The 25,384-nt window shown below is 38.7% G+C and overlaps 1 protein-coding gene across 2 annotated transcripts in view; it reads left to right on the forward strand.

Moving 5' to 3' along the window:
- Positions 1–25,384, forward strand: part of GABRB3 (gamma-aminobutyric acid type A receptor subunit beta3) — a 299,133-nt gene that overhangs the window by 255,882 nt on the left and 17,867 nt on the right. The window contains exon 7 of one of the 2 annotated variants that reach the window (XM_055417672.2): positions 20,280–20,432. The exons of the other annotated variant lie outside the window; for it this stretch is intronic. Coding sequence (XP_055273647.1) covers positions 20,280–20,432 — 153 coding nt within the window. The remainder of the gene's footprint in view (positions 1–20,279; positions 20,433–25,384) is intronic. 2 annotated transcript variants of the gene reach the window in all.

Raw genomic sequence — 25,384 nt, forward strand, 5'->3', positions numbered from 1 at the left:
ATTTCAAATTCTAAAAGATGATGCTGTTAAAGTATGGCACTCAACTTGCCAGGAAATTTGGAAAACTCAGCAGTGGCCACAGGATGGAAAAGTTCAGTTTGCATTCAAATCCCAAAGAAGAACTACGTCAAAGAACGTTCAAACCACTGCACAATTGCACTCATCTCACACGCTAGTGAAGTAATGCTCAAAATCCTTCAAGCTAGGCTTCAACAGTATGTAAATGAGAATTTCCAGATGTTCAGTTGGATTTAGAAAAGGCAGAGGAACCAGAGATCAAATTGCCAACATATGTTGGATCATAGAAAAAGCTAAAGAATTCCAGAAAAACATCTACTTCTGCTCCATTGACTATGCTAAAGCCTTTCACTGTATGGATCACAACAAACTGTAGAAGATTCTTAAAGAGTTGGAAATACCAGATCACCTTACCCACCTCCTGTGAAACTGTTTGCAGGTCAAGAAGCAACAGTTAGAACTGGACATGGAACAACAGACTGGTTCCAGATTGGGAAGGGAGTACTTCAAGTCGCCGTCTGTATTGTCACCCTGCTTATTTAACTTCATGTGAAATGCAGGGCTGAATGAAGCAAAAGATGGAATCAAGAGTGCCAGGAGAATTATCAATAACCTCAGATTAACACTACCCTTATGGCAGAAAATGAAGAGGAATTAAAGAGCTTCTTGATGAGGGTGAAAGAAGAGAGTGAAAAAGCTGGCTTGAAACTCAGCATTCAAAAAAATAAGATCGTGGCATCCAGTCCCATTACTTCATGGCAAATAGATGGGGAAAAATGGAAACAGTGACAGACTTTATTTTCTTGGGCTCCAAAATCACTTTGGATGGTGAATGCAGCCATGACAAATTACAAAACACTTGCTCCTTGGAATAAAAGCAATTACAAACCTAGACAGCATATTAAAAAGCAGAGACATTACCTTGCTGACAAAGGTCCACCAAGTCAAAACTATGGTTTTTCCAGTGGTCGTCTATGGATGTGAGAGTTAGACTATAAAGAAAGCTGAGTGCCAAAAAATTGATGCTTTTGAACTGTGGTGTTGGAGAAGACTCTTGAGAGTCCCTTGGACTGCAAGGAGATCCAACCAGTCCATCCTAAAGGAGATCAGTCCTGGGTGTTCATGGGAAGGACTGATGATAAAGTTGAAGCTCCAATCCTTTGGCCACCTGATGCGAAGAATCGACTCATTGGAAAAGACCCTGATGCTAGGAAGGATTGAAGGCAGGAGTAGAAGGGAACAACAGAGGATAAGATGGTTGGATGGCATCGCCAACTCAATAGTCATGAGTTTGAGCAAGCTCTGGGAGATAGTGAAGGACAGGGAAGCCTGGCGTGCTGCAGTCCATGCAGTTGCAAAGAGTCAGACAGAACTGAGTGACTAAACCACAACAACTGACTTCTAACCATAACAGTGGCATGTTCCAGGGAGACTGTACATGGTAATTACATAGGAAAACTGATGCTCACGAATATTAATGATTTTGCCAAATTTACATAGTAAAGCTAGAAAGGACAGAAATTAATCCACAAGGTTCCTGACAGGAAATTCTGATATAATTTTTGACAAAGATTTTAAAGGCTAGTATTTTTAAGCGTTATTTAAATGATTATTTCCCACACTTTTGTATATTAATGTTATACGGTTTGTTACACAAGGTGTAGACAGTTCAGATGACAAACGATGTCTATGGTGCCCATCTACAGCATCTGTGTCTTTCCTTCCTTTTCCTCCCAGTATTAAAGGGCTGTACATTTTGATGAGCAGTGCTTTTATGCAAGTCTCTAAAAATAGACTTTGGGAATGGAGGCCTCCAAATTCTTAATCCAGGGACCTAGAATTGATTCATCCAATGTCCAGAAATCCTCAATGGCAAGAAGTGTGTCTCTGCCTTCTATCTACCATGCATTTTGCTGGCAGATTAGTAGCCATGAAACTTTTTTTTTTTTAATTTTTACTGAAGTGTAGTGGATTTACAATTGTGTTAGTTTCTGGTGTACATCAAAGTGATTCAGTTTTATATATATATACATACATACTTTTTCATATTGTTTTCCATTATGGTTCACTGTAGGATATTGAATATAGTTCCTTATACAGTAGGACTGTATGTAGTATTGTGTATCTGTTAATCTCAAACTCAAACCTAATTAATCCTTCCCTTATCCTCTTCCACTTTAGTAACCGTAAGTTTGTTTTCTATGTCTGTAAGTCTACTTCTGTTTTGTAAATGAGTTTACTTTAACATATTTTAGACTCCACATATAAGTGGTAGCATATGGTAATTATCTTTGTCTGACTTACTTCACTTGGTGTGATAATCTCTAGATCCATCTATGTTACTGCGAATGGCATTATTTCATTCATCTTTACAACTGACTCATATTATATATATATGTATAAAATCTTGATCCATTCGCCAATGGACATTCAAGTTGCTTCCGTGTCTTGACTGCTGTAAATAGTGCTCATGCCACACTGTTTTCCCGAATCCACTTCCCAGCTCCAGAACCTGTGATGTCCTTTGCCTGCAGCACAGAATCCAGTGTCCTTTACCATGGATCCAGTTCTAGCGCTAACCTCTCCTCTTTAGCTCGTAAACGTTCCCAGCATAGAGCTTTCTCTTAGTTGCTGCATTCAGCTCTTTTTCTCTCCTCCACTCACTCCTGCATACTGCCTGAAGCCTTTTGCCCCTGTTACAGCCTACATTTGATGTTTCTCTTCCTCCTTTTTCTATCCATATCAAATACATTCCTCAATGGACAGTTGAACGGTATAATAGAGTTTAAATTTTGTGACTGCCTTCTTTAACTGAACATTATGCCTGTGAAATCCATTTGTATCACTATGGTTAATTTATTTTCCTTGCTGCATGTGTGTGTGCACACTAAGTCACTTTAGTTGTGTTGGAGTCTTTGCAACCCTATGGACTGTAGCCCACCAGGCTCCTCTGTCCATGGGGATTCTCCAGACAAGAATATTGGAGTGGGTTACATGCCCTCCTCCAGGAGATCTTCCCGACCCAGGGATCAAACCCGGGTTTCTGCATTGCAGGCAGATTCCTTACCATCTGAGCCACCAGAGAAACCTTTCCTTGCTATACTGCTGTGTAAATGCAGCACAATTTATTTTTCCAATCTACTACCAGTGAAACTTTCCAAGTAATGACATTGTGAACGTTCTTGTACTTGTCTTTTTTGTGTGTGAGTAAATGCTCACATAAATGTTGAGAATATGCATTAAAGCATCATTGTGAATGTTCAAGCTTAATGATTATGCCAACCTGTTTTCCAACATGGTTTTACCAATTTGCATTCATAGCAGTAATGCCTGAGTGTCCCTTTTGCCCCATTATATCCTTGATAATAATTCACATGGAAGTCACCTGTTGGGTGCTGAGTGATATCTTGCGGTTTTAACTTCATCTTTCTGAGTGCTAGCATGACTGAGCACCTTTTCCTAATGGCTCTTTGGAGATTCTCTTTTGTGAAGTACCTATGCAAGTCATTTTTGTAAGTTCTCTGTCAATAATTTATTGGAGTTATAAATTCTGGATGCAACATTATACAGATTATAATGTGTTACACAAAATATACCTTTACATTGAGACCTACAGTGTACCTGGAATTGATTTTTTTTTGTGAATGTTGTGAAAGTTTTATTATTTCCCACAGATCATTGCTCTTGCGCAGCACCTTTGTCATAAATTGTGTGTGCATGGATTGGTTTTGGACTTTCTTTTCTGTGCCATAGGCTTTATTTTTCCATCTTCGTACCCTTCCTTCACTGTGTTAATTACTGTAACTTTAAGTAGAGCAGATTCTTCCTTCTCTTTCTTTTTGTTTTTAATTTATATGGCCCTTTACTTTTCCATATGACTTTTATAATCAGATAATTAATTTTTATCTTGAAACTGGTTTGACTTTTTATTAGGAATATGTTAATTTAGTGAAAAGTGAACTTGTTATAATTCTTTCAATCTGTGTATATTTTATGTCTCCATTTTGGTCTTCTTTAATTTGTTTAAATAGCATTTTAGAGTTTTCTGTATAGAAATCTTGTATATCTTTGTTAAATTTCTCTGTATGTTTGATACTTTCTGATGTTATTATAGATAGTAAAATTTTCTTAACGTAATTTCCTATTTGTTGCCTTAAAAACATAATGATTTTGTATTGAATAACCTTGCTGAAGTATTTATTATTTCTTCTAATTTGTCTGAGATGGTATTTCTACCTATTCCCGAGCACTGAAAGGTCCTTGTACACACCAGGATTCCATATTTCCTCATTCTAAATTATATATGCTATTGTCCTTATGTATTATAATTTCACTATATTTCAAATCCTGTACATTATTATTGTTATTAGATGCAGAAAGTTTTCATTTAGATGTAATTATAAATAATCCTCTTTTCTTTGTTATTCATTCTTTCCTTTAACTTCAAGTCTATCTGGGAATGTTTCCTTCTGCCTTAAGAAGAATATTTTTAAAATATTTTTAAAATTTAAAAGTTTTTAAGTATTTTCTTTAGTGTAAGTCTTCTGGTCAGAATTCTTCAAGTTTTTTAAAACAATCTGTATATGACTTTATATCATGTTTGTTCTTATAGGATGAATTTACTGGTTACGGAAAGATAGATTAGCATTTTTTCCTTTTCTGCTTGAAGATATGACTTCATTTACCCCAGTGTCTGTTGTTTCTATTGAGAAGAGAGTTGTTGGTCTAATTGGTGCTGCTTTCAAATTAATCTATTTTTCCTCCCCTATCTAGATACAGTTATAATTTTTATCATTGTTTTTTATTTCATTGCCATTTATGATTTACCAAGGAATAGTTTTCTCTTTAATTATTCTTCTTGGAGTTTGTAGGTCTTCTTGAGGTCTTTCAGCAGTTTTAGAGCACCATCAGCCACCATTGCTTTTGCTCCATTTTCTCTCTTTTTTCCTCCTTCTAGGATTCCAATTTCAATTCTGAAAATTGAATCTTGTCACTATATCTTCTAAATATATCATGTTGCTTTCTGAATTCTTTGTTTTATTTTCACTTCATGCTTCTGTAAGTTTTCTTCTGGTTTTTCTTTCAGTTCAATAATTCTTTCTTTGTGTCTAATCTGGTAATATTATATCTGAGGAAAGTATAGATTAAGTTCAAAATCTATGATGGTATTTTATTTTTTTCAGAGAGAATTTATGCTTTCCTCTCTCAGGCAGCTAGAGGCATTAGCAGTCCAAACTAGCTTCATTTACTTTCTGGGACTTGGTAATTCTGAGTTCAGATTCATTCCTTGGATATACTTGAATCCTTGTGATTTATCTTTATATTCTGGGCAGAGCTCTTTGGAATCCCTGTCTCCAATTTTCGCTCCCTTTGTCCCATGAGTCTTATCAGATGTTCTAACTAGCTCTCATCTTTCTGTAAACTACACCACCTGAAACACGGAGCTCACCTCTCTCAGGTGAACTTTTCTCCCAGACCTTGGCTCAGATTGTTACTAGGTTGTTACCCCTCCAGTGCCTCTAAGGAGATGGGTTTAAGTTCTGTCCATTTTTTCCAGTTGTTTCCAGTGGAAGGGTTGCGTATCCCACACTATTCAAACACCATAGCTTATGTTTTCACTCCTGTCTACTGTTGCAGAAAAATGTGTGGTTTTTTCAATATTTAATTATTACTTTGCTATGACTGTTAGTTACATGAGAGTAGAAAACAACAAAATTTGGGATACATTCTTTACAATCACATTTCTGAAGATATGAATCATTTAATTCTGTATTTTTGTGATAACATTATAGAGAGGAAACACTTAGCTTTAATAGTGTACTATTAAAGAAAGTGTTATAAAGCTCAAAATCAGGAGATCTGAGTCCTTGTTTGTAAGGACTGTGAAGGAACTGTGAAAATGTGAGCAAAGTACTTCAGTAGCAGACAGTAAGGGGATTAGGTTAAAAGAAATACTGGGTTAAGTTTATTTCAACAAGTATATACAGCTAATAACCAAAGAGACCCTTAAATATCACTCTTGACACACAATCACTGCATTGGGACTTCAGCTTTTGTGCAAGTCTTGAATGCACATCCTGCTGACGCACAAAATTTGCTTTCTGCAGTTTTTTGCCAAATCTGAAATTGACTCCTAACTTATAGTTTTCTTTGACCTTGAAAGACTAAAAATTTTGATGAACTCATGGAGAACAGATTACTTAATATGCTTCTTTAATTATGTGATGTTTTTATTTCTCTTCCTTTTTTCTGGGCTGTATCTGGACTGATATATTCTGACTTTATTTCAAGATACTTCTGCCATGATTAAAAGAAAGAGAAAGAAAGGATCCAAAACTAAGTGATGATGAAAAATTTCTGTTAAGATACGTGAATTTTCTATTCTTCAAAAATCAGCTTCCTGCATCTATTGAGATTATCATATGGTTTTTATCTTTCAATTTGTTAACATAGTGTATCACATTGACTGATTTGCATATATTGAAGAATCCTTGCATCCCTGGAATAAACCCAGTGTGATCATGGTGTATGAGCCTTTTGATGCATTGCTGAATTCCATTTGCTAAAATTTTGTTGAGGAATTTTGCATCTATGTTCATCAGTGATATTGGCCTGTAGTTTTCTTTTTTGTGTTTTTTTTTTTTCTGGTTTTGGTATTAGGGTGATCATGGCCTCATAGAATGAGTTTGGAAGTGTTCCTTCCTCTGCAATTTTTTGAAAGAGTTTTAGAAGTATAAGCATTAGCTCTTCTCTAAATGTTTAATAGAACTCTTCTGTGAAGCCATCTGGTCCCGGGCTTTTGCTTTTTGGGAGATTTTTGATCACAGCTTCAATTTCTGTGCTTATAATTGGGTTGATCATAATTTCTATTTTTCCCTGGTTCAGTCTTGGAGGATTGAACTTTTCTAAGAGGTTATCCAGGTTATTTCTTCCAGGTTATCCATTTCATTGCCATATAGTTGTTCATAATAGTCTCTTATAATCCTTTGTATTTCTGCATTGTCTGTTGTAACCTCTCCTTTTTTCATTTCTAATTTTGTTGATTTGCTTCTTCTCTCTTTTTTTTTTCTTGGTGAGTCTGGCTAAAGGCTTGTCAATTTTATTTTCTCAAAGAATCAACTTTTAGTTTTATTAATCTTTACTGTTGTTTCTTTCATTTCTTTTTCATTTATTTCTGCTTGGATCTTTATGATTTCTTTCCTTCTACTAATTTTGGGGTTTTTTGTTCTTCTTTTCCCAGTTGTTTTGAGTGTGAAGTTAAGTTGTCTATTGGATGTTTTTCTTGTTTCTTGAGGTAGGATTGTATTCCTATAAACTTCCTTCTTAGGACTGCTTTTGCTTCATCCCATATGTTCTGAGTTGTTGTGTTTCATTATCACTTGTTTCTAGAAATTCTTTGATTTCTTCAGTAACCTGTGCGTTATTTAGAAACGTGTTTACTCTCCATGTGTTTGTGTTTCTTACAGTTATTTTCTTGTAATTGATATCTAGTCAGCACAACATTGTGGTCAGAGAAGATGCTTGATACAATTTCAGCTTTCTTATATTTACTGAGGTTTGATTTATGACCCAAGATGTGGTCTATTCTGGAGAATGTTCCATGTGCACTTGAGAAGGTGTATTCTTCTGTCTTTGGATGGAATGTGCTGAAGATATCAATGAGATCCATGTCATCAAATGTATCATTTAAGACACGTGTCTTATTAATTTTCTGTTTTGATGATCTGTCCATTGTTGTGAGTGGGGTGTTCAAGTCTCCTACTATTATTGTGTTACTGTCAATTTCTCCTTTTATGTCTGTTAGCGTTTGTCTTATGTATTGAGGTGCTCCTGTTTTGGATGCATAGATATTTACAATTGTTTTGTCTTCCTCTTGGATTGATCCCTTGACCATTATGTAGTATCCTTCCTTTTATCTTATAATCTTCTATATTTTAAGGTTTATTTTGCCTGATATGAGGATTACTCCAGCTTTCTTTTGGTTCCCATTTGCATGGAATATAGTTTTCCACCCTCTCACATTCAATGTACATGTGTCTTTTGGTCTGAAGTGGGTTTCTTGTAGACAGCATATATATGGGTCTTGATTTTGTATCTGTTCAGCCAGTCTGTGTCTTTGACAAAATTCAGCACCCATTTATGATTAAAACTCTTCAAAAAATGGGCATAGAAGGAGGCTACCTCAACATAGTAAAGGCCATTTATGATAAGTCTACAGCAAACCTTATTCTCAAGGCTGAAAGCTGAAAGCATTTCCCCTAAGATCAGGAACAAGACTCGGGTGTCCACTTTTGACACTGTTATTCAACATAGTTCTGGAAGTCCTAGCTACAGCAGTCAGAGAAGAAAAAGAAATAAAAGGAATCTAGATCAGAAAGGAAGTAAAGCCTTCTCTGTTTGAAAATGACATGATACTGTACATAGAAACCCCTAAAGATAGTATCAGAAAATTACTAGAGCTAATCGTGAATTTAGCAAAGTTGCAGGATACAAAATCAATACACAGAAATCACTTGCATTTCTATATACTAACAATGAGAAATCAGAAAGATCAGTTAAAGAATAAATCCCATTCACTATTGCAACAAAAAGAATTAAATATCTAGGAATAAAGTTACCTAAGGAGACAAAAGAACTGTACACAGAAAATTATAAGACACTGATGAAAGAAATCAAAGATGACGTAAACAGAGGGAGAGATATTCCATGTTCCTGGGTAGGAAGAACCAGTATTGTGAAAATTAGTATACTACCAAATGCAATCTACAGATTTAATGTGATCCCCCTATCAAATTACCAATGGCATTTTTTTTTACAGAACTAGAACAAAAAATTTCACAATTCGTATGGAATCGCAAAGACCCCGAATAACCAAATAAGTCTTGAGAAAGAAAAATGGAGCTAGAGGAATCAATCTTCCTGATTTCAGATTATACTACAAAGCTACAGTCATCAAGACAGTATGATACTGGCACAAAAAAAGAAATATAGATCAATGGAACAAGATAGAAACCCCAGAAATAAACCCATGCACCTGTGGGTACCTTATTTTTTATAAAGTTAGCAAGAATATACAATGGGGCAACGATAACCTCTTCAATAAATGGTGCTGGGAAAACTGGACAGGTACATGTAAAAGAACGAAATTAGAGCACCTCCTGACACTATACATGCCGATAAACTCAAAATGGATTAAACACCTAAATGTAAGACCACAAACTGTAAAACAGAGGAAAATATAGGCAGAACACTCAATGACATAAATCAAAGCAAGATCCTCTATGACCCACCTTCTAGAGTAATGGAAATAAAAACAAAAGTAAACAAGTGGGACCTGATTAAACTTAAAAGCTTTTGCACAGCAAAGGAAACTATAAGCAAGCTGAAAAGACACCCATCAGAATAGGAGAAAATGATCACAAAGGAAACAACTGACAAAGGATTAATTTCCAAAATATATAAACAGCTCATACAACTCAATACCAGAAAAGCAGACAGTCCAATCAAAAAGTGGGGAAAAGGCCTAAAGAGACATTTCTCCAAAGAAGACATACAGATAGATAGCTAACAAACACATGAAAATATGCTTAACATCGCTCATTATTAGAGAAATGCAAATCAAAAATACAATGAGATACCACCTCACACCAGTCAGAATGGCCCTCATCAAAAAGTCTACAAACAATAAATGCTGGAGAGGGTGTGGAGAAAAGGGAACGCTCTTGCACTGTTGGTGGGAATGTAAATTGATACAGCCACTATGGAAGACAGTATGGAGATTCCTTAAAGAACTAGGAATAAAACCACCATATGACCCAACAATCCCACTCTGAGGCATATACCCTGAGGAAACCAGGGTTCATTGCAGCAGTATTTACAGTAGCTAGAACATGAAAGCAATCTAGATGTCCATTGACAGATGAATGGGTAAAGAAGTTGTGGTATGTATACACAATGGAATATTACTCAGACATAAAAAGGAATGTGTCTGAGTCAGTTCTGATGAGGTGGATGAACCTAGAACCTATTATACAGAGTGAAGTGAGTCAGAAAGAGAAAGATAAATACCGTATTCTAATGCATATATACAGAATCTAGAAAAACGTTTCTGAAGATTTTATTTACAGGGCAACAGTGGAGAAACAGAGAGACAATAGGCTTACGGACATGGGAGAGGGGAGGAGAGGGTAAGATGTATGGAAAGAGTAACATGGAAACGTACATTACCATGTGCAAAATAGATAGCCAACGGGAATTTGCTGCATGTCTCAGGAAACTCAAACAGGGGCTCTGTATCAACCTAGAGGGGTGGGGTGGGGAGGGAGATGGGAGGGAGGTTCAAAAGGGAGGTGATATATATATATATATATATACCTATGGCTGATTCATGTTAAAGTTTGACAGAAAACAGCAAAATTCTGTAAAACAATTATCCTTCAATAAAAAATAAATTTTAAAAAATCAACTTTCAAAATACTATTTTGCTTCACAATTGTGATTATAAAACAAAGCAAATTACAAAATTTTTTTGAAATCTGCATGTCACACCATTAAAACATGCACTTAATTTTCTGTAGAGTCCATTCATGAACTCTGTGCTTTAGTTTTATCCTAAACTAAAGCCCATGATCAAATTATTATTCATGTGGTATATAAATAGCATCTATTGTAAGTCTAATGCTGATATTATATGAAATGTTAGAAGAAGAAATTATCATCCATATCTCATTGTCTTTTAAAGCCCAGAGATAAATTCCCATTATTTTTCCCCCATTGACTTTCATTAAAAGGATCCTCAAAGACAAGTCATCTGTGCTTACTGGCCAAATACTACTAATCCCTCAGTGCAAAATGGCTGAAGTAAAGAAAATTCACTCTCAGCACCAAAGGGGAGCTCAACTCTCTCATCTTGTCACTGTGAAATAATTTTCCTTTCAGGGCTCCTGGCCTACAGAAGCCAGATTTCTTCAGAAATGCCCAACACCTCCTTTGCAAAAATAACTCTTGTCTAATTTCGTCTTTTGGAATTGCTTTTAAGACTTCCACAGGATTTTTAAAATATGTTCAATAGTAAAAACACTTGGGTTACAGAGTCTTGAGCACAGAAAGCACCATAGAGGAGAAAAAGGAAAGGAACAAGTAACTTGCTTTCACTGAGTGGGTATTTGGGGCCATTTAGTATATTTGGGGGCTTCCCTGATAGCTCAATTGGTAAAGAATCCTCCTGCAATGCAAGAGACCCTGGTTTGATTCCTGGGTTGGGAAGATCCCCTGGAGAAGGGATAGGCTACCTTCTCCAATGTTCTTGGGCCTCCCTTGTGGCTCAGCTGGTAAAGAATCCGCCTGCAATGCGGGAGACCTGGGTTTGATCCCTTGGTTGGGAAGATCCCCTGGAGAAGGGAAAGGCTACCCACTCCTTATTCTGGCCTAGAGAAACCCATGGACTATGTAGTCCATGGGGTCACAAAGAGTCTGACATGGTTGACCGACGTTCACTTTCAGTATATTTGGTACCAGTAAAGTACATGTAGTACGTATTCTTTTTCTTAGAGTTCTTAAGATGCAATTTATATACCATAAAGTTTAACCACTTAAAGTATGTAGTTGAGTTGTTTTTGCTGTATTTACAGTTTTTTAATCATGACCGTCCTCAAATCAATTTCCAAATATGTTCATCACCCGCAAAGCTCTGTACTGAGTAGCAGTCATTCTTCATTTCCCCAGCCTGCTTCCCCTGACCCTGTGGGTAGCCACTAATCAAACTACCGTTTCAGCAGGTTTGCCTGTTCTGTGCCCTTCGTATGAATGGACTCATGCACTGCATGGTCCTTTGTGTGTGGCTTCTTTTACTCAGCATGCTTTCAGGGTTCACCCATGTTGTGGTGTGTATCAGTACTTCACTCCTTTTTGTTGCTGGAACAATACAATCTTCCACTGTATGGATATATCATGTTTTGTTTAATCATACATAAAGTTGATGGATGTTGGGCTGTTTCCACCTTTTGGCTATCAGGAATAAAGCTGCTGTGAACATTCATGCACAGGTTTTTCTGTGCATGTAAGTTTTCATTTGCATTGTGTATGTACTTAGAATAACCCACTCCAGTGTTCTTGCCTGGAGAATCCCAGGGATGGGGGAGCCTGGTGGGCTGCCATCTGTGGGGTCGCACAGAGTCAGACACGACTGAAGCGACCTACCATCAGCAGCAGCATCTACTTAGAATTGCCATTGTTGGGTCATTTAACTTTTTGAGGAACGGCCAAGCTGTTTGCCAAAGTAGCCGTACCGTTTAAGTTCCCTAGGCAATACATGATGGTTCTAATTTATCCACATTCTCACCAATGCATATTATTGTCTTCCTTTATATGTATACATATATATATGTATAATTTTATTAGTTTACTTTTGGCTGTCCTGAGTCTTCCTTGCTGCGCAGCATTTTCTCTACCTGTGCCAGGCAGGCAGAGTCTGTTTTCTAGGTGTGGTGCACAGGCTTCTCACTGCTGCGCCTTCTCGCGTTGCAGAACACGGTCTCCAGGCTGCACAGGCTCAGCTGCTGCAGCACAAGGGGCCGCCGTGGGTCTAAAGCGCAGGCTCAGTGGTTGTGGTGCGCAGGCTCAGTTGCTTCACAGCTCGTGGGATCTTCCCGGATCAGGGATTGAATCCGTGTCTCCTGCATTGGAAGGTGGATTTCTTTCTTTTTTTTTTTAAACCACTGAGCCACCAGGGAAGCCCTTATCTGTCTTTTTGATTGTAGTCATCCTAATAGTATAAAACAGTATCTCATTGTGGTTCTGAATTGCATTTCCCTAATGAGTAAGATATTGAGCATCTTTTAAGTGCTTACTGGACACTGGTCTTATCTTCTTTGGAGGAATATCTATTCAAGTCCTTTGCCCATTTTTAAATCAGGTTGTTCATATTTTTTGTAAACTTTCTTTATACAGTCTAAATACAAGTTCCTCATCAGATATATGATTTGCAAATATTTTCTCTCATTCTGTGGATTTTATTTTCATTTTCTCAATAGTTTCCTCTGCAGAATAATAGTTTGTAATCAATGGAGTAAAATTTATCTCTATTTTTCCTTTTTCACTCATGATATCCATGCCCTAATTTTACACACAGGGAAACTAAGGATCTGAGAGGACAACCAACTTCCTAAAGGAGTATCCCAAATAAACCCTGAGCCTGAACCTGGATCTCTCAGATGCCCCTGCTCTTTGCTCCAGAGTCATAGGACAAAACATTCCAGCTTTGCCTGATTGAGACGGTCTTTTAAAAAGTTTGTTTTCCCTCTTTCTCTCGTTCCTGTTTCCTATATCTACTTTCCTCTATGGAAGTTTTGAAAATATTTTAATTTAGATGACTGGTAAGCGGGGGTGAGAAAGTTAGGAACACCATTTTGAACTTTAGGTTGTATTATAAAGTAAAAAAAGGAGACAAGTGAATGAGACAGCATCATAAAGACTCCAAGAGCATCCCTGAACTCCCAGGCAAAGCATCACACAATCCTGGGAGAGCCCCCTTGGTGGCTGCCTTGGGAAGGGGACAGGAATATGTAGGTAGGCCAACTCTGCTGCAGTTGCCAAAATATCAACTTGTGACTTTATAGATGCATTTGAGTGGCTCTTACACTTGGCAAAGGTGACATGATACTCTGCATCCACATTTTTATGAGTAGGAATATTAATGCCTTAGAAAGTTCTGTTAATTTAGGCTGGACGAGAAATCCAGAGCCTTGTTTCTGGCACAGCTTTTAGTGCATCTGGGGAAAAAGGGTTGAGATCAGCATTTCAATAGATAGTCTTGCCAAGGAAGTCCTGAACTGGAACAATGCACTTGTGTTCAGGGACTCTACCTTTGTCGGTTCAGCATCTACTTGGGAACCTATCCACATCTACATTGCCACACAGGCTTTAGGGCTTCTGTGCCTTTCTGTTGTAATTTGTAAGCTACTATTGCTCTTTTGAAGGTTATATTTTGGTGCAACTGACTCACTACTTTTCCACTTTAAATGATCAAACCACTTGTTATGATCATTTGAGGAATTTTCTCCACAGATACAGACTACATCAGGATATCTGTTGTATCAGTGTCAGGACCTTGTCCAACAGAGACTCTATGCATTCTTGAAGATGCACAACAAATGGCAAAAGCCTTTACCTAGGGAGGGGGATTCGGGACAGGGGGACACATGTATACCCATGGCTGACTCATGTCAATGTATGGCAAAAACCACCACAGTATTGTAAAGTAATTAGCCTCCAATTGAAATTAATTAATTAATTAAAACAAAAAGAAAAAGCCATTGCCTAGAAGAATAGGTCTTGACATCTCTGAAGATTCTTGTGATTATTAACATTTTGAAGTCTCTGTCTCATGGCATCTTGAAAGACTTTGCTACATTTGACTGTGTTGGACCCTTTACCTTGAAGTTTCTTATCCTCTGCCTGTGAAGACTCTTATTCAACCAGGAGTATCTCAGTTCAGATACCATGAAACCTTTCCTAAATCTTGAGCTCTAGAACATCCAGTGTAGGCCTTACCTCAGATTTACAGAGCCCAGTTCTGTATGGGTCTTTCTCTGACAGATTGGGAGTGTTGGGAGCATAGACCATCTTCTTATTCATCTTTATTGTTTTCTCCACTTAACATTCCCACCTGTGGGATTAAGAGATTTGGATTGCAGGGTAGGACAGGTGGTGAATGCCTAAGAATTTTGTTAATTTGAAAGTGTATTTCATGTTTAAGAAACAGAGTGTATTTATAAACAAATACATAAGAAAATGGTATATTTTCTTAATTCTGTGTTCTGTGTTAAAGAGTATTTTGGTGAATACATAATTTTGAGATCTGAGTAGTATTTCCTTCCTCAAGGCCACTAATGACCCTTCAAATGTTTGACTATACTGTTATGTCACTGGCCTCCATGTTGCCCAGGGTAAGTATTCTCAAAAGCGAATCAATTGTACTTCATTGCATGAGTATCAGTATTTGCCTTGTAGGGGACAGTTTCCCTAAAGAAAATGTACTTTGGAAAATGTTAAGGAAGTTGACTCAGAAAATGGAAAGCTGGGGAATAGGGTAGATTACATTGTCATTCAAAAAATATTTGCTGTAATTCCCTGGGAGAGGATGGAACTTTTCTACCTTGGTGACATAAAGATTGACAGTGAGATTTGCTCTGGAGGGTGAAATGTGGTGGGCAGTATGTGTGGCCTTTCTTCCACAGTGTCCCTGCTGCCTTCCAGACAGAGGAAGCTGAGTGGCTGTGGAGCACAGGAAAGAAAAAACAAATAAATCTTTGTTGTAAAGTCACTGAGATTTAGGGGGTCTTTTGCTACTACAGCATAAGCCAGTCTATCCTGATGGAATCAGATAACGTTCCAAGTAGAGTGGATATAGTGAGAAATATCTGCAGTATAATGTAGCAAATGCTTAGTAAGGGCATGAGATCACTATGAAATTCAAATTAAGATCTATATTGAAGGTACTTCAATATAAATGTTGAATGTGGCCATAGGATTTCAAACCAAGATTTAATACAATTACTGTTTTGATATTAAGCTTATTAAATAAATCAAGTATGCATATTTTCATTCTTCCAGCACACTGATGCATTTGTTAATAACCAGAGATGCTTTAGACATTTAGCTAAGCATGCCAGTATATGAAAACTGTCTCACAAACTCTGCCTGGGAGTTTATTCATCTCCAATACTTTGGCCACCTCATGCAAAGAGTTGACTTACTGGAAAAGACTCTGATGCTGGGAGGGATTGGGGGTAGGAGGAGAAGGGGATGACAGAGAATGAGACGACTGGATGGCATCACCAACTCGATGGACATGAGTTTGAGTGAACTCCAGGAGTTGGTGATGGACAGGGAGGTCTGGCGTGCTGTGATTCATGGGGTCGCAAAGCACTGGACACAACTGAGTGACTGAACTGAACTGAACTGAAGGAAGAGCTTACCTTGGTAAATGTTAATAGTTATAATTTTAAAGAGGAAAGAAAATATCTCAATATGGTAATTACTTGCATTTGGAGGGGAAAAGGATTTATGGGAGATGTGGCATTTGACCAAGGGCTTGAAGTATGGTTAAGGAAAGACATATCTTAAGGGGAAAGCAAGGGGTATAAATCAGCAGACAAGAAATGTGTACAATTATTTTGAGGCAATAAGGATACTTCTTGGCTAGAAAATGTTATGCTTAATACAGAGACATGGTGTAAAATAAAACTAATGTTAACTTAAGAAAACATCTTGGAGAAACCAAAATTCCCAGGTGACTATTTTGACCTTTATGGGAAGCAGCATAAGATGTTGAACATGTGATGACTCTGCTTTTGAAACATGTGGAGAGCCATGTGCCAGGGACCGGGGGTGTCAAGGCCCAGGCAAGGTTCTGACCTGGCTCATCATATCTGTAGCCACATAGACATGGAATGTATTATAGAACAACAGAGTGTATCAGATCTGTCAATGGAAGCTTTATTTCACAAATGTTGTGGAAAACTTGGTTAGTTGTTTGTGGAACAGAAACCAATGCGCATGTTCACTTCATATCAAACCCTGAAATCACCAACCCTCAAAATAGGGTTGTAGTCAGTTGTCTGTTGGCAACTTATCTAAACCTAAAACAGGTTTTAAAAATTACAGGGAAAAAATAAAATGGATAGACTCAACTATATACAAAAATTTATGTTTTTATATGTCCTTCACCCTACCCTATTACAAGTTTTTAAATAACTGGGAAAATGCTTGTACAGAATATAAGCAAAGATTAGTATCAAAAAAACTTGAAATAATAGCTAAAAACAGAGGAACAAAAAATGAGAAAGATGAACGAATGGTATAATTAGATTATTTATAAGGGTTAATAGTTATAAGGGTAAACTGGAAAAGGTCAGTTTCCATTTCAATCCCAAAGAAAAGCAATTTCAAAGAATGTTCAAACTACCACACAATTGCACTCATCTCACATGCTAGCAAAGTAATGCTCAAAATTCTTCAAGCCAGGCTTCAGCAGTATGTGAACTGAGAAATTCCAGATGTTCAAGCTGGATTTAGAAAAGGCAGAGAAACCAGAGATCAAATTGCCAACATCCATTGGATCACTGAAAAAGCAAGAGTTCCAGAAAAACATCTACTTCTGCTTTACAGACTACCCCAAAGACTTTGACCATGTGGATCACAGCAAACTGGAATTCTTAAAGAGATGGGAATACCAGACAACCTTACCTGCCTCCTGAGAAACTTGTATGCAGGTCAGGAAGCAACAGTTAGAACTGGACATGGAACAACACACTGGTTGTAAACTGGGGAAGGGGTACATCAAAGCTTTATACTGTCACCTTGCTTATTTAACTTATATTCAGAGTACCTCATGAGAAACGCTGGGCTGGAGGAAGCACAAGCTGGAATCAAGATTGCTGGAAGAAGTATCAATAACCTCAGATATGCAGATGACACCACCCTTATGGCAGAAAGTGAGGAAGAACTAAAGAGTCTCTTGATAAAAATGAAAGAGGAGAGTGAAAAAGCTGGCTTAAAACTCAATATTCAGAAAATTGATATCATGGCATCCAGTCTAATCACTTCATGACAAATGGATGGGGAAACAATGGAAACAGTGGAAGACTTTATTTTTGGGGGGGCTCCAAAATCACTGCAGAAGGTAACTGCAGCCATGAAATTAAAAGACGCTTGCTCCTTGGAAGCTATGACCAACCTAGGCAGCATATTAAAAAGCAGACATTACTTTGCCAACAAAGATCCATCTAGTGAAAGCTATGGTTTTTCCAGCAGTCATGTATGGATGTGAGAGTTGGATCATATAAGAAAGCTAAGCAGCGAAGAATTGATACTTTTGAACTGTAGTGTTGGAGAAGACTCTTGAGAATCCCTTGGATTGCAAGGAGATCCAACCAGTCCATCCTAAAGAAAATCTGTCCTGAATGTTCATTGGAAGGACTGATGCTGAAGCTGAAACTCCAATACTTTGGCCACCTGATGCAAAGAACTGACTCATTGTAAAAGACCCTGATGCTCGGAAAATTGAAGGCAGGAGGAGATTGGGACTACAGAGGATAAGATGGTTGGATGGCATCACTGACTCAGTGAACATGGGCTTGAGCAAGCTCCAGGAGTTGGTGATGGACAGGGAAGCCTGGTGTGCTGCAGTCCATGGGGTCACAAAGAGTTGAGCATGACTGAGTGACTGAACTGATAAGGTTAAAATCTGGAGAAAAAAAGCTTTAAGAAGTAATCAATTAAAAAAAAGTGATTTGACAAATTTTTCCCAAGGAAATTAGCAAAAGTAATTTTTTAAAAATATTATGTAATATTGTTAAGGGGCTTCCCTAGTGGCTCAACAGTGAAGAATTCCCCTGCTAATGCAGGAGACATGGGTTCAATCCCTGAATTGGGAAGGTCCCCTGGAGAAGAAAATGGCAACCCACTGCAATACTCTTGCTTGGGAAATCCCATAGACAGAAGGGCCTGGTGGTTACCATCCATTGGGTCACAAAGAGTCAGACATGACTTAGTGACTAAACAAAATTTAGTACTGTACTAAACAATACTGTAATACTTTACAAAATGAGACAGGGACTTCTATAAAGTACTCATATTGACATGTTCACTGGTATGGTTCTTTTGCAAAGTAATTTGGGACTAGGTATCAAAAGCCTTCAACATTGTCCTAACAATTCCTCTCTTGACACATTCATTCTAAGAAAATAATTTTAAACATAATGAAAGGACTCGACTCAAAGGTATTCCTAAGAATATTACTTAAAGTTTGCAACAATGGAAATACCCTAAATTTATCACATTCAGGAAAATGTATTTATAACTATAGAATATATGTGTATATATTTGATGGAAAATCAGGAAAAATTTAAAACTATATATGTAATTTGTAATAAGGATGAAAATGTTTATGTTACAGTGACAAAACAATATATGCATTTGATCAGAGTTATATAAAAGAAACTATACACCACACACGCACACAAGAGGTTGGAGAAAATTTTCAGATTGTCAGGTTTTAAATGCTGTGTGTATTAGGCTAGTTCTTTTCTCCTTTATATAATTTTGGCTGAAAATGTGAGCAATGCTACAGTAGAAGCCTGGAAATTAAAGTATTTCATTTACTACGTAGAAGAAATAGTCATATGAGTGAACCAGACTGGAAAAGGGATAGACTGTAGTGACAAACTGGAAAGGGATGTGAAGGAAAGTCAGGAAAATGCACATATTTGGAGGCCAGAGGGGATCGTGAGCCTGTCAGGCTTGGAGCAGGATGAAGACAAGAAATGCGAGGTCTCCTGAAACTTTGGGTGGATGAATCTCAGGAAGAGCACACCACCATCAGCGAAGGCAGGAGGGGAAGAGGCAAGGAATCTGATGAGTAGAGAAGGCTGGCCTTCCAGCAGCCTCAGTTGAGTCCAGAAAATTAAGAGCTGAGCGGTTTGAAACTGGCAAAGTAGATTGTTGAAATGGTCAGGAAGAAATGGAGGCCACACATGCCTGCTCCTCAACAAAAAACAAAAATCAAACAGAAAAGGTAAATATATACACCGGTGGCATAGCAGTGGGCTGTTTTCTCATTCTGCACTGGCAGTGGTGATGGGGTTCACGACTGTCTAAGTGGGATGTACACATTAGGAGGATTCAAATACAGGAAAGCAGACCGGATGCTTCTTCTCAGCCCTCTTTGATGCCTTTCCTGTTGGAGCAGAGCACCTCAGAGCACGCTGCTACCCTCTGTGCCTCTCACGTTCTTGGGGAGGGGTCTCTGAGCTGTTCCGGGGCGTCCAGTGCCTCAGACATCTGCACTGTTGCTCTAGATGGGCTGACGGAGGAGGACTGATAGAAACCATTTTGCTCAGTAAAGCCTTGAGCCAAATCTCCCCTATTTACAGTAGAGTAGAAGGAGATTATTAGTTGAAAAATAAGATAGTTGTCACTATTCCAAATTCTAAGCTAAAGACTTTCCCAGAGTTTTCTCAGGGATAGTTTTCAGCTGAGTATATAAGAGAGTAGCCTCATCATGACCTCATACATAGACTGAAACTCATTCATCTCCCAAGTTCTCAATGGAACTTAGGTGGTGGAGGCAGGTTGCATGGTTGTAGACCACCCCTCCATTCTGGGCTTTTCAAATGCATGCTGTTGATCCGTGGAAGTCAAAGCAAACTCTTTGTCTGCTGTGTCTGATCTCCACTGTAATCCCTGTCTGTTTACCGTAGGTGCCTACCCTCGGCTCTCACTGAGCTTTCGGTTGAAGAGAAACATTGGATACTTCATTCTCCAGACCTACATGCCCTCTATCCTAATTACAATTCTCTCATGGGTGTCCTTCTGGATCAATTATGATGCATCTGCGGCTAGAGTTGCCCTGGGTATGTGCTATTTTAAAATGATACCTAAAATATAAAGTCATCATATCATTACAGTATGAAGGGAGTTCAAAGACTATAGTTGAACTACAATTTTTGACTCCATGACACTAGTCTTGCCCATATAGTCACTTTTTATCTTGAAATACTAATTTCATGCATGATTCCCTTGATGTGTTAATTTAATTATAAGGCTCAAATGTGAATCTTCATGCCCATGAAAGGGAAAATATGCTTGCCGAATATTTGCATAATAAAACTGTTTTTGACACTAATTTTAAAGCAAGGATTAACATCTCCTGTTCAAAATCAGTCTATGGCCCAGAAAGGAGACTTGATTAATTGCACATTCTTTTTTAAGTCAGAAAAATAGCCAAATGTTATACCATATCATTGGAATTACACAAATTAATGAGCATTAAAATGTGACTAAATTCTGAGTTGTTCTCAAGAGCTCTAGTGATCTCTTCTGGCCATTGGTCTCTTGACAATTGGATTATTAGCTGATGTACAGTATATATTATGTGTTCCAGTATGATTTCTAGTATTTTTTTATTATTAAGGGAAGGCTTATATTTTCAGAAACATTATTTTCTACTGAACTAATTATTATGAAACTACATGGACCAAGTATTCATTTAAATACATTTTAGGTAAGAACAAAGCTGAAGAGCATTTGTCCAATTTATCCCTTAAATGGGTAGGGTTGAGTTTAATTCCTGGGAGTAAAGTAATTAATAATACCTTTCAAAATTGGTAGGAAAGAATGAAAACAATTCTTCTTTTAAGCCTACAGAAAAGCATAAGTGTTCAAGGATTTGGTTGTCCCTCTTTCTTACTTTTTCTTTCTACTGTCTCTTCCCAGAAATTTAAGTTGCTTAGCATCTTGCTTCCAAGAGCATGTGTGTACATGTGCATAAGTGGATATCTGGCTTAGACCCACAGACAAGTGACTCACCTTGATTCAAGATTAGATTTTTTTCTCATGAAATAGCATGTAACAGCGGCTTAAGAAACTTAGGTAACTGTTTCTAAAGTGTTAAGTGACTGTAAAGACACTTAGAGAAGAATAAAATATCAAAAAATTAAAAGTTTTGTAGTAACTGTTAGTCTATTTCTGATGGGTTTGGTATGGATTGCCTGGTGGCTCAGCAGTAAAGACTCAACCTACAATGCAGGAGACGCGGGTTCAATCCCTGGGTTGGGAAGATCCCCTGGAGAAGGGAATGGCTATCCACTCCAATATTCTTGCCGAGAAGAATCCCATGGACAGAGTAGCCTGGCAGGCTACAGTCCATGGGTTCACAAAGAATCAGACATGACTGAGCGTGCGCACACACATTGCTAAGGAAAAAATCTCTTGAAAATATCTTCAGGATTTTTACTGCCTGCAGAGATTACCTGTAACATCAATCCTTTCTGTGAAACGCAAAGTTGCTCAGTCATATCCTTTCTGTAGCTTTTGCCTTTTTCACTAATGTTACTAGATTGCTCTTTGTTAAGCTAATTTCTCTTATCATCTGAAGAATTTACAGCTAAAGTGAATTTTCAGGGGCAGATCCAGGGGAGCTGTTAGCTTATTAAACTTCAGAAGTTCTCTTTAAGAAAAAGAATATAAAATATACAAATACAGAGTTCCCAGAACCTCTCCCGAGCCTGTAAGAAGCCTGTGCTAGAGGAGATCAGAAGCTGCGGCTTGCTGAGCTTCCAGGGAATCTGCCTCAGAAAATCTGTAATTTTTTGAGAAAATCATAGAGATGAGTACCAAAGAACCAGAATTATCAGGCATCATCAGAAGTGAGGTGTACTGAAAATGCAAATTCCTCAATTTTCTATATGTATGTACGTTAGTTGTTGCAGTTGTGTCCAACTCTTTGTGACCCCCTGGAGTGTAGCCCTCCAGGGACCTCTGTCCATGAGATTCTCCAGACAAGAATACTGGAATAGGTTGCCATGTTCTAATCCAGAGGATCTTCCCCACCCAGGGAGCTCCTAAATGGTAAATATTATCTTCCACAACATTAAGTAGTCTACCTGGAGGGGGTTAGAGTGGACATAGCCTCAATACAGTGTATGAAAGTAGACTCCACTTTTTCTTGACAACCCAGCATTGTTGCTATAAACCTCAATCATGCTTCTGTGGGTTTGGGGGACAGAGGAGTGGTCTGCCCAGACTTGCTAAGGTGTTAACCACTGGAGATGTGCTGGGTTCTGGTGAACATCAGAAATCCGGGAGCCAGGCATGAAAGGCAGAATTGAAGGCATTTGTTAGTGTCAGGTGGACCTGAGTTTAGAGGTCCCAAAAACAACTATGGTCTCCAGGCTTCAGCATCTGGCCCAGTAGACATCTGGCAGGTCCAGCTCGGAGCATGGGTCTCCTTCTGTCCCATGGCCTCACCTTCTGTCCCAGCTTTTGCATGAGACACAGCCTTTGAGCCTGGGTCTGCAGGACATGGAAAGTGACAGCACAGCAACTCCATTTGGCTAAGGAAAAGTGTATCATCAGGTTATGAACTCTGAATAACACTAAGAACAGTAGTAATGCTGCAACTTACGAAATACTCAGGTGCCAAGTTCTGTGCAAGAAGGGGAACATGGTTACCTGACCCATGATACAGAAGATACACAGCCCAATGGGCAGTGTTCCCATTTTACAAAGAAGGGCGTGAATTACAGAAAAGCTATACAACTGGTGCAAAGTCATATAATATTAAGTGTCCCAAGAAAGATTTTAAACCAGTTGGTCTGACTCCAAAGCTCTTAACCACTACAGGTGATTTCTACGGTGTCAATAGACGGTGTACAGAAGAGTTCTTTGGCCTATTACATTGTAAAAATAATGGATGTTTTTAAAAGCTCAGCAAGAATTATTTTTGATCATTCTTATTGAGGGATCTCTTAAAACCTTTAAGATGCTAATGTGTTCAGTGCCTCTTGGAGAGGATAGGGCAATGGTTTGGGGGCTTTATTGGGGAAAATCACAACCCTGCCCACTCCACATGTCCTGTCATGTACTACATCCTTTGAAATGCTTAGAGTGCTGTTTGCCTTCATCCTGAAAGGCTGCATGGTGGTGAGTGCTCCCTGCTTCTCAGTGAGGTGCATGTCTGCATGGAGCGATGCTCGGTGAAGACCCCCTTGACAACCCCTCTGGCTCAGGGCACTGTTGAATCTGGAGTCATCAGGGCTTGTCTCTACTGGAAGGGAAGTGCTGATTCTTCACCCACCTGTGCTGCACAGACCTTCTTGTGCTTTAGAACCTTATGCCTCTGCTGCTGAGTGCTGACACCCACATCTATTAAACTGTTAGTGCTAGAAGCCACCAGACTACAAGGTTGGGAGTTGTAATTACATGGTCTTCCTCAAAACTATTGGTCTTTCTGGAAGTGAAAATTTACATTAAAATAATTTAGGCTACATGATTTGGGTCACAAAGGAGAAAAATGACATATCTTTAGATCAAATGATATAAATTTCATTTTTATTTCATAATCATCTTTATAAATGCAGTTTTCAAATATAATATTTTATTAACATACTATTAATGAGAAATAGTTTGAGACTAATAATTAACAAGACTTAACATCTTGGTTGGAGAAGGAAATGGCAACCCACTCCAGTGTTCTTGCCTGGAGAATCCCAGGGATGGGGGAACCTGGTGGGCTTCCGTCTATGGGGTCATACAGAGTCGGACACGACTGAAGTGACTTAGCAGCAGCAGCAGCAGCAACATCTTGGTAAATGTATGAAGAACAGAAAAAGCACCACTCAGCCATCTCCCATTCTGCCTGGACGGAATTCGCTTAGAGAGTGGAAGTTCAGGGTGAGGCTGCCAGGAATTGGGTCTCCCACCAAGAAACTGGAAGCTACCACAAAATATATTTTTCTATGATGCTGATAATGATAACATTTCGTGTTGCGAGTGTTAACAATACCAGTTACTGGTAGTCTATCCCCATGGCGTTTACACTTCACAGCAGCTTTAGACAACATTTGGGACTCATGAAGCTCACGCAAGTCCTGCTGCTGGGACATGGTAGGCTGGGCTTTTAGCCCAGGACCACGTGGTTCTACTGCTCAGTCTGTGAACCACTGTGTCTACCACTGTCCACAGTTATCTTGATGGGAACGAAAACAGTACAGGGAATTAGAGACTGAGTAGCCTTTCAGTTTAAGAGGTCCTGTGAGCCCACGGTGGACAGCCAGGGAGCACTCACGACGAAACCTTATTCTGAAGGGGTCCTGGAGCCAGAGCTGAAGGCCTGAAGCTAGCACCCTTGCCCCCTTTCCTCAGGCCAGCGCTGCCAGGCTGAGTGCTCTTGACATGTGCTGGCCATCCCTGTGCTCTGTTCCTTTAGCCCATTTTCTGGGGATATCTCCTGAGGCCTGTGTTGATACATGTCCACTCACAGCAGTCATCTGGAGAGCCAAAGCAATGACTAAACCAGAGCACTTTCCAAAGGCCGTTTGGAAGGAAAAAATAAGTTATGGCAGTAGCATTACAAAATTTTGGATAATAGTGAGAACACCTGATTTTGTAGCATCTACGTGGGGTTTTGCACTTCTTTGTAAACTGTAATTATATCATTGCCATTTTCAAATTTTAAAAGTCCCCAGGTGCGCATGAATTTTATGTTAAAGAGGAGTCTTAAAATATTCTGACACGTTTGGTTTCCACACGTTCATTGACAGCCCTGGTTTGTAGTCAGACATGAAAATAGGTCCTCTGCTCCTCCGTTCCCTTGTCCCCTCCTACCAGCAGCTCAGCATGTGTGGACAGAAGCCTGGCCTCACTTCTCCAGGAGGTCCCGAGCAAGGGGAGCCTTGGGCTCTGGTGCTCCTCCAGGGATGGGACGGGAGTCTGGAAAGCATCAGATTAAGATATGTAACAAACCTTGCCCCTCACTCCAGGAGTTGAGTGGGGCTCCAGGGGGCTCAGAGAAGAGGTCTAGTGA

Source organism: Moschus berezovskii, chromosome 21 (assembly GCF_049115385.1).
Source record: "Moschus berezovskii isolate FMDL1 chromosome 21, NW_MosBer_1.0, whole genome shotgun sequence".
In the NCBI taxonomy this organism is placed as follows: Eukaryota; Metazoa; Chordata; class Mammalia; order Artiodactyla; family Moschidae; genus Moschus; species Moschus berezovskii.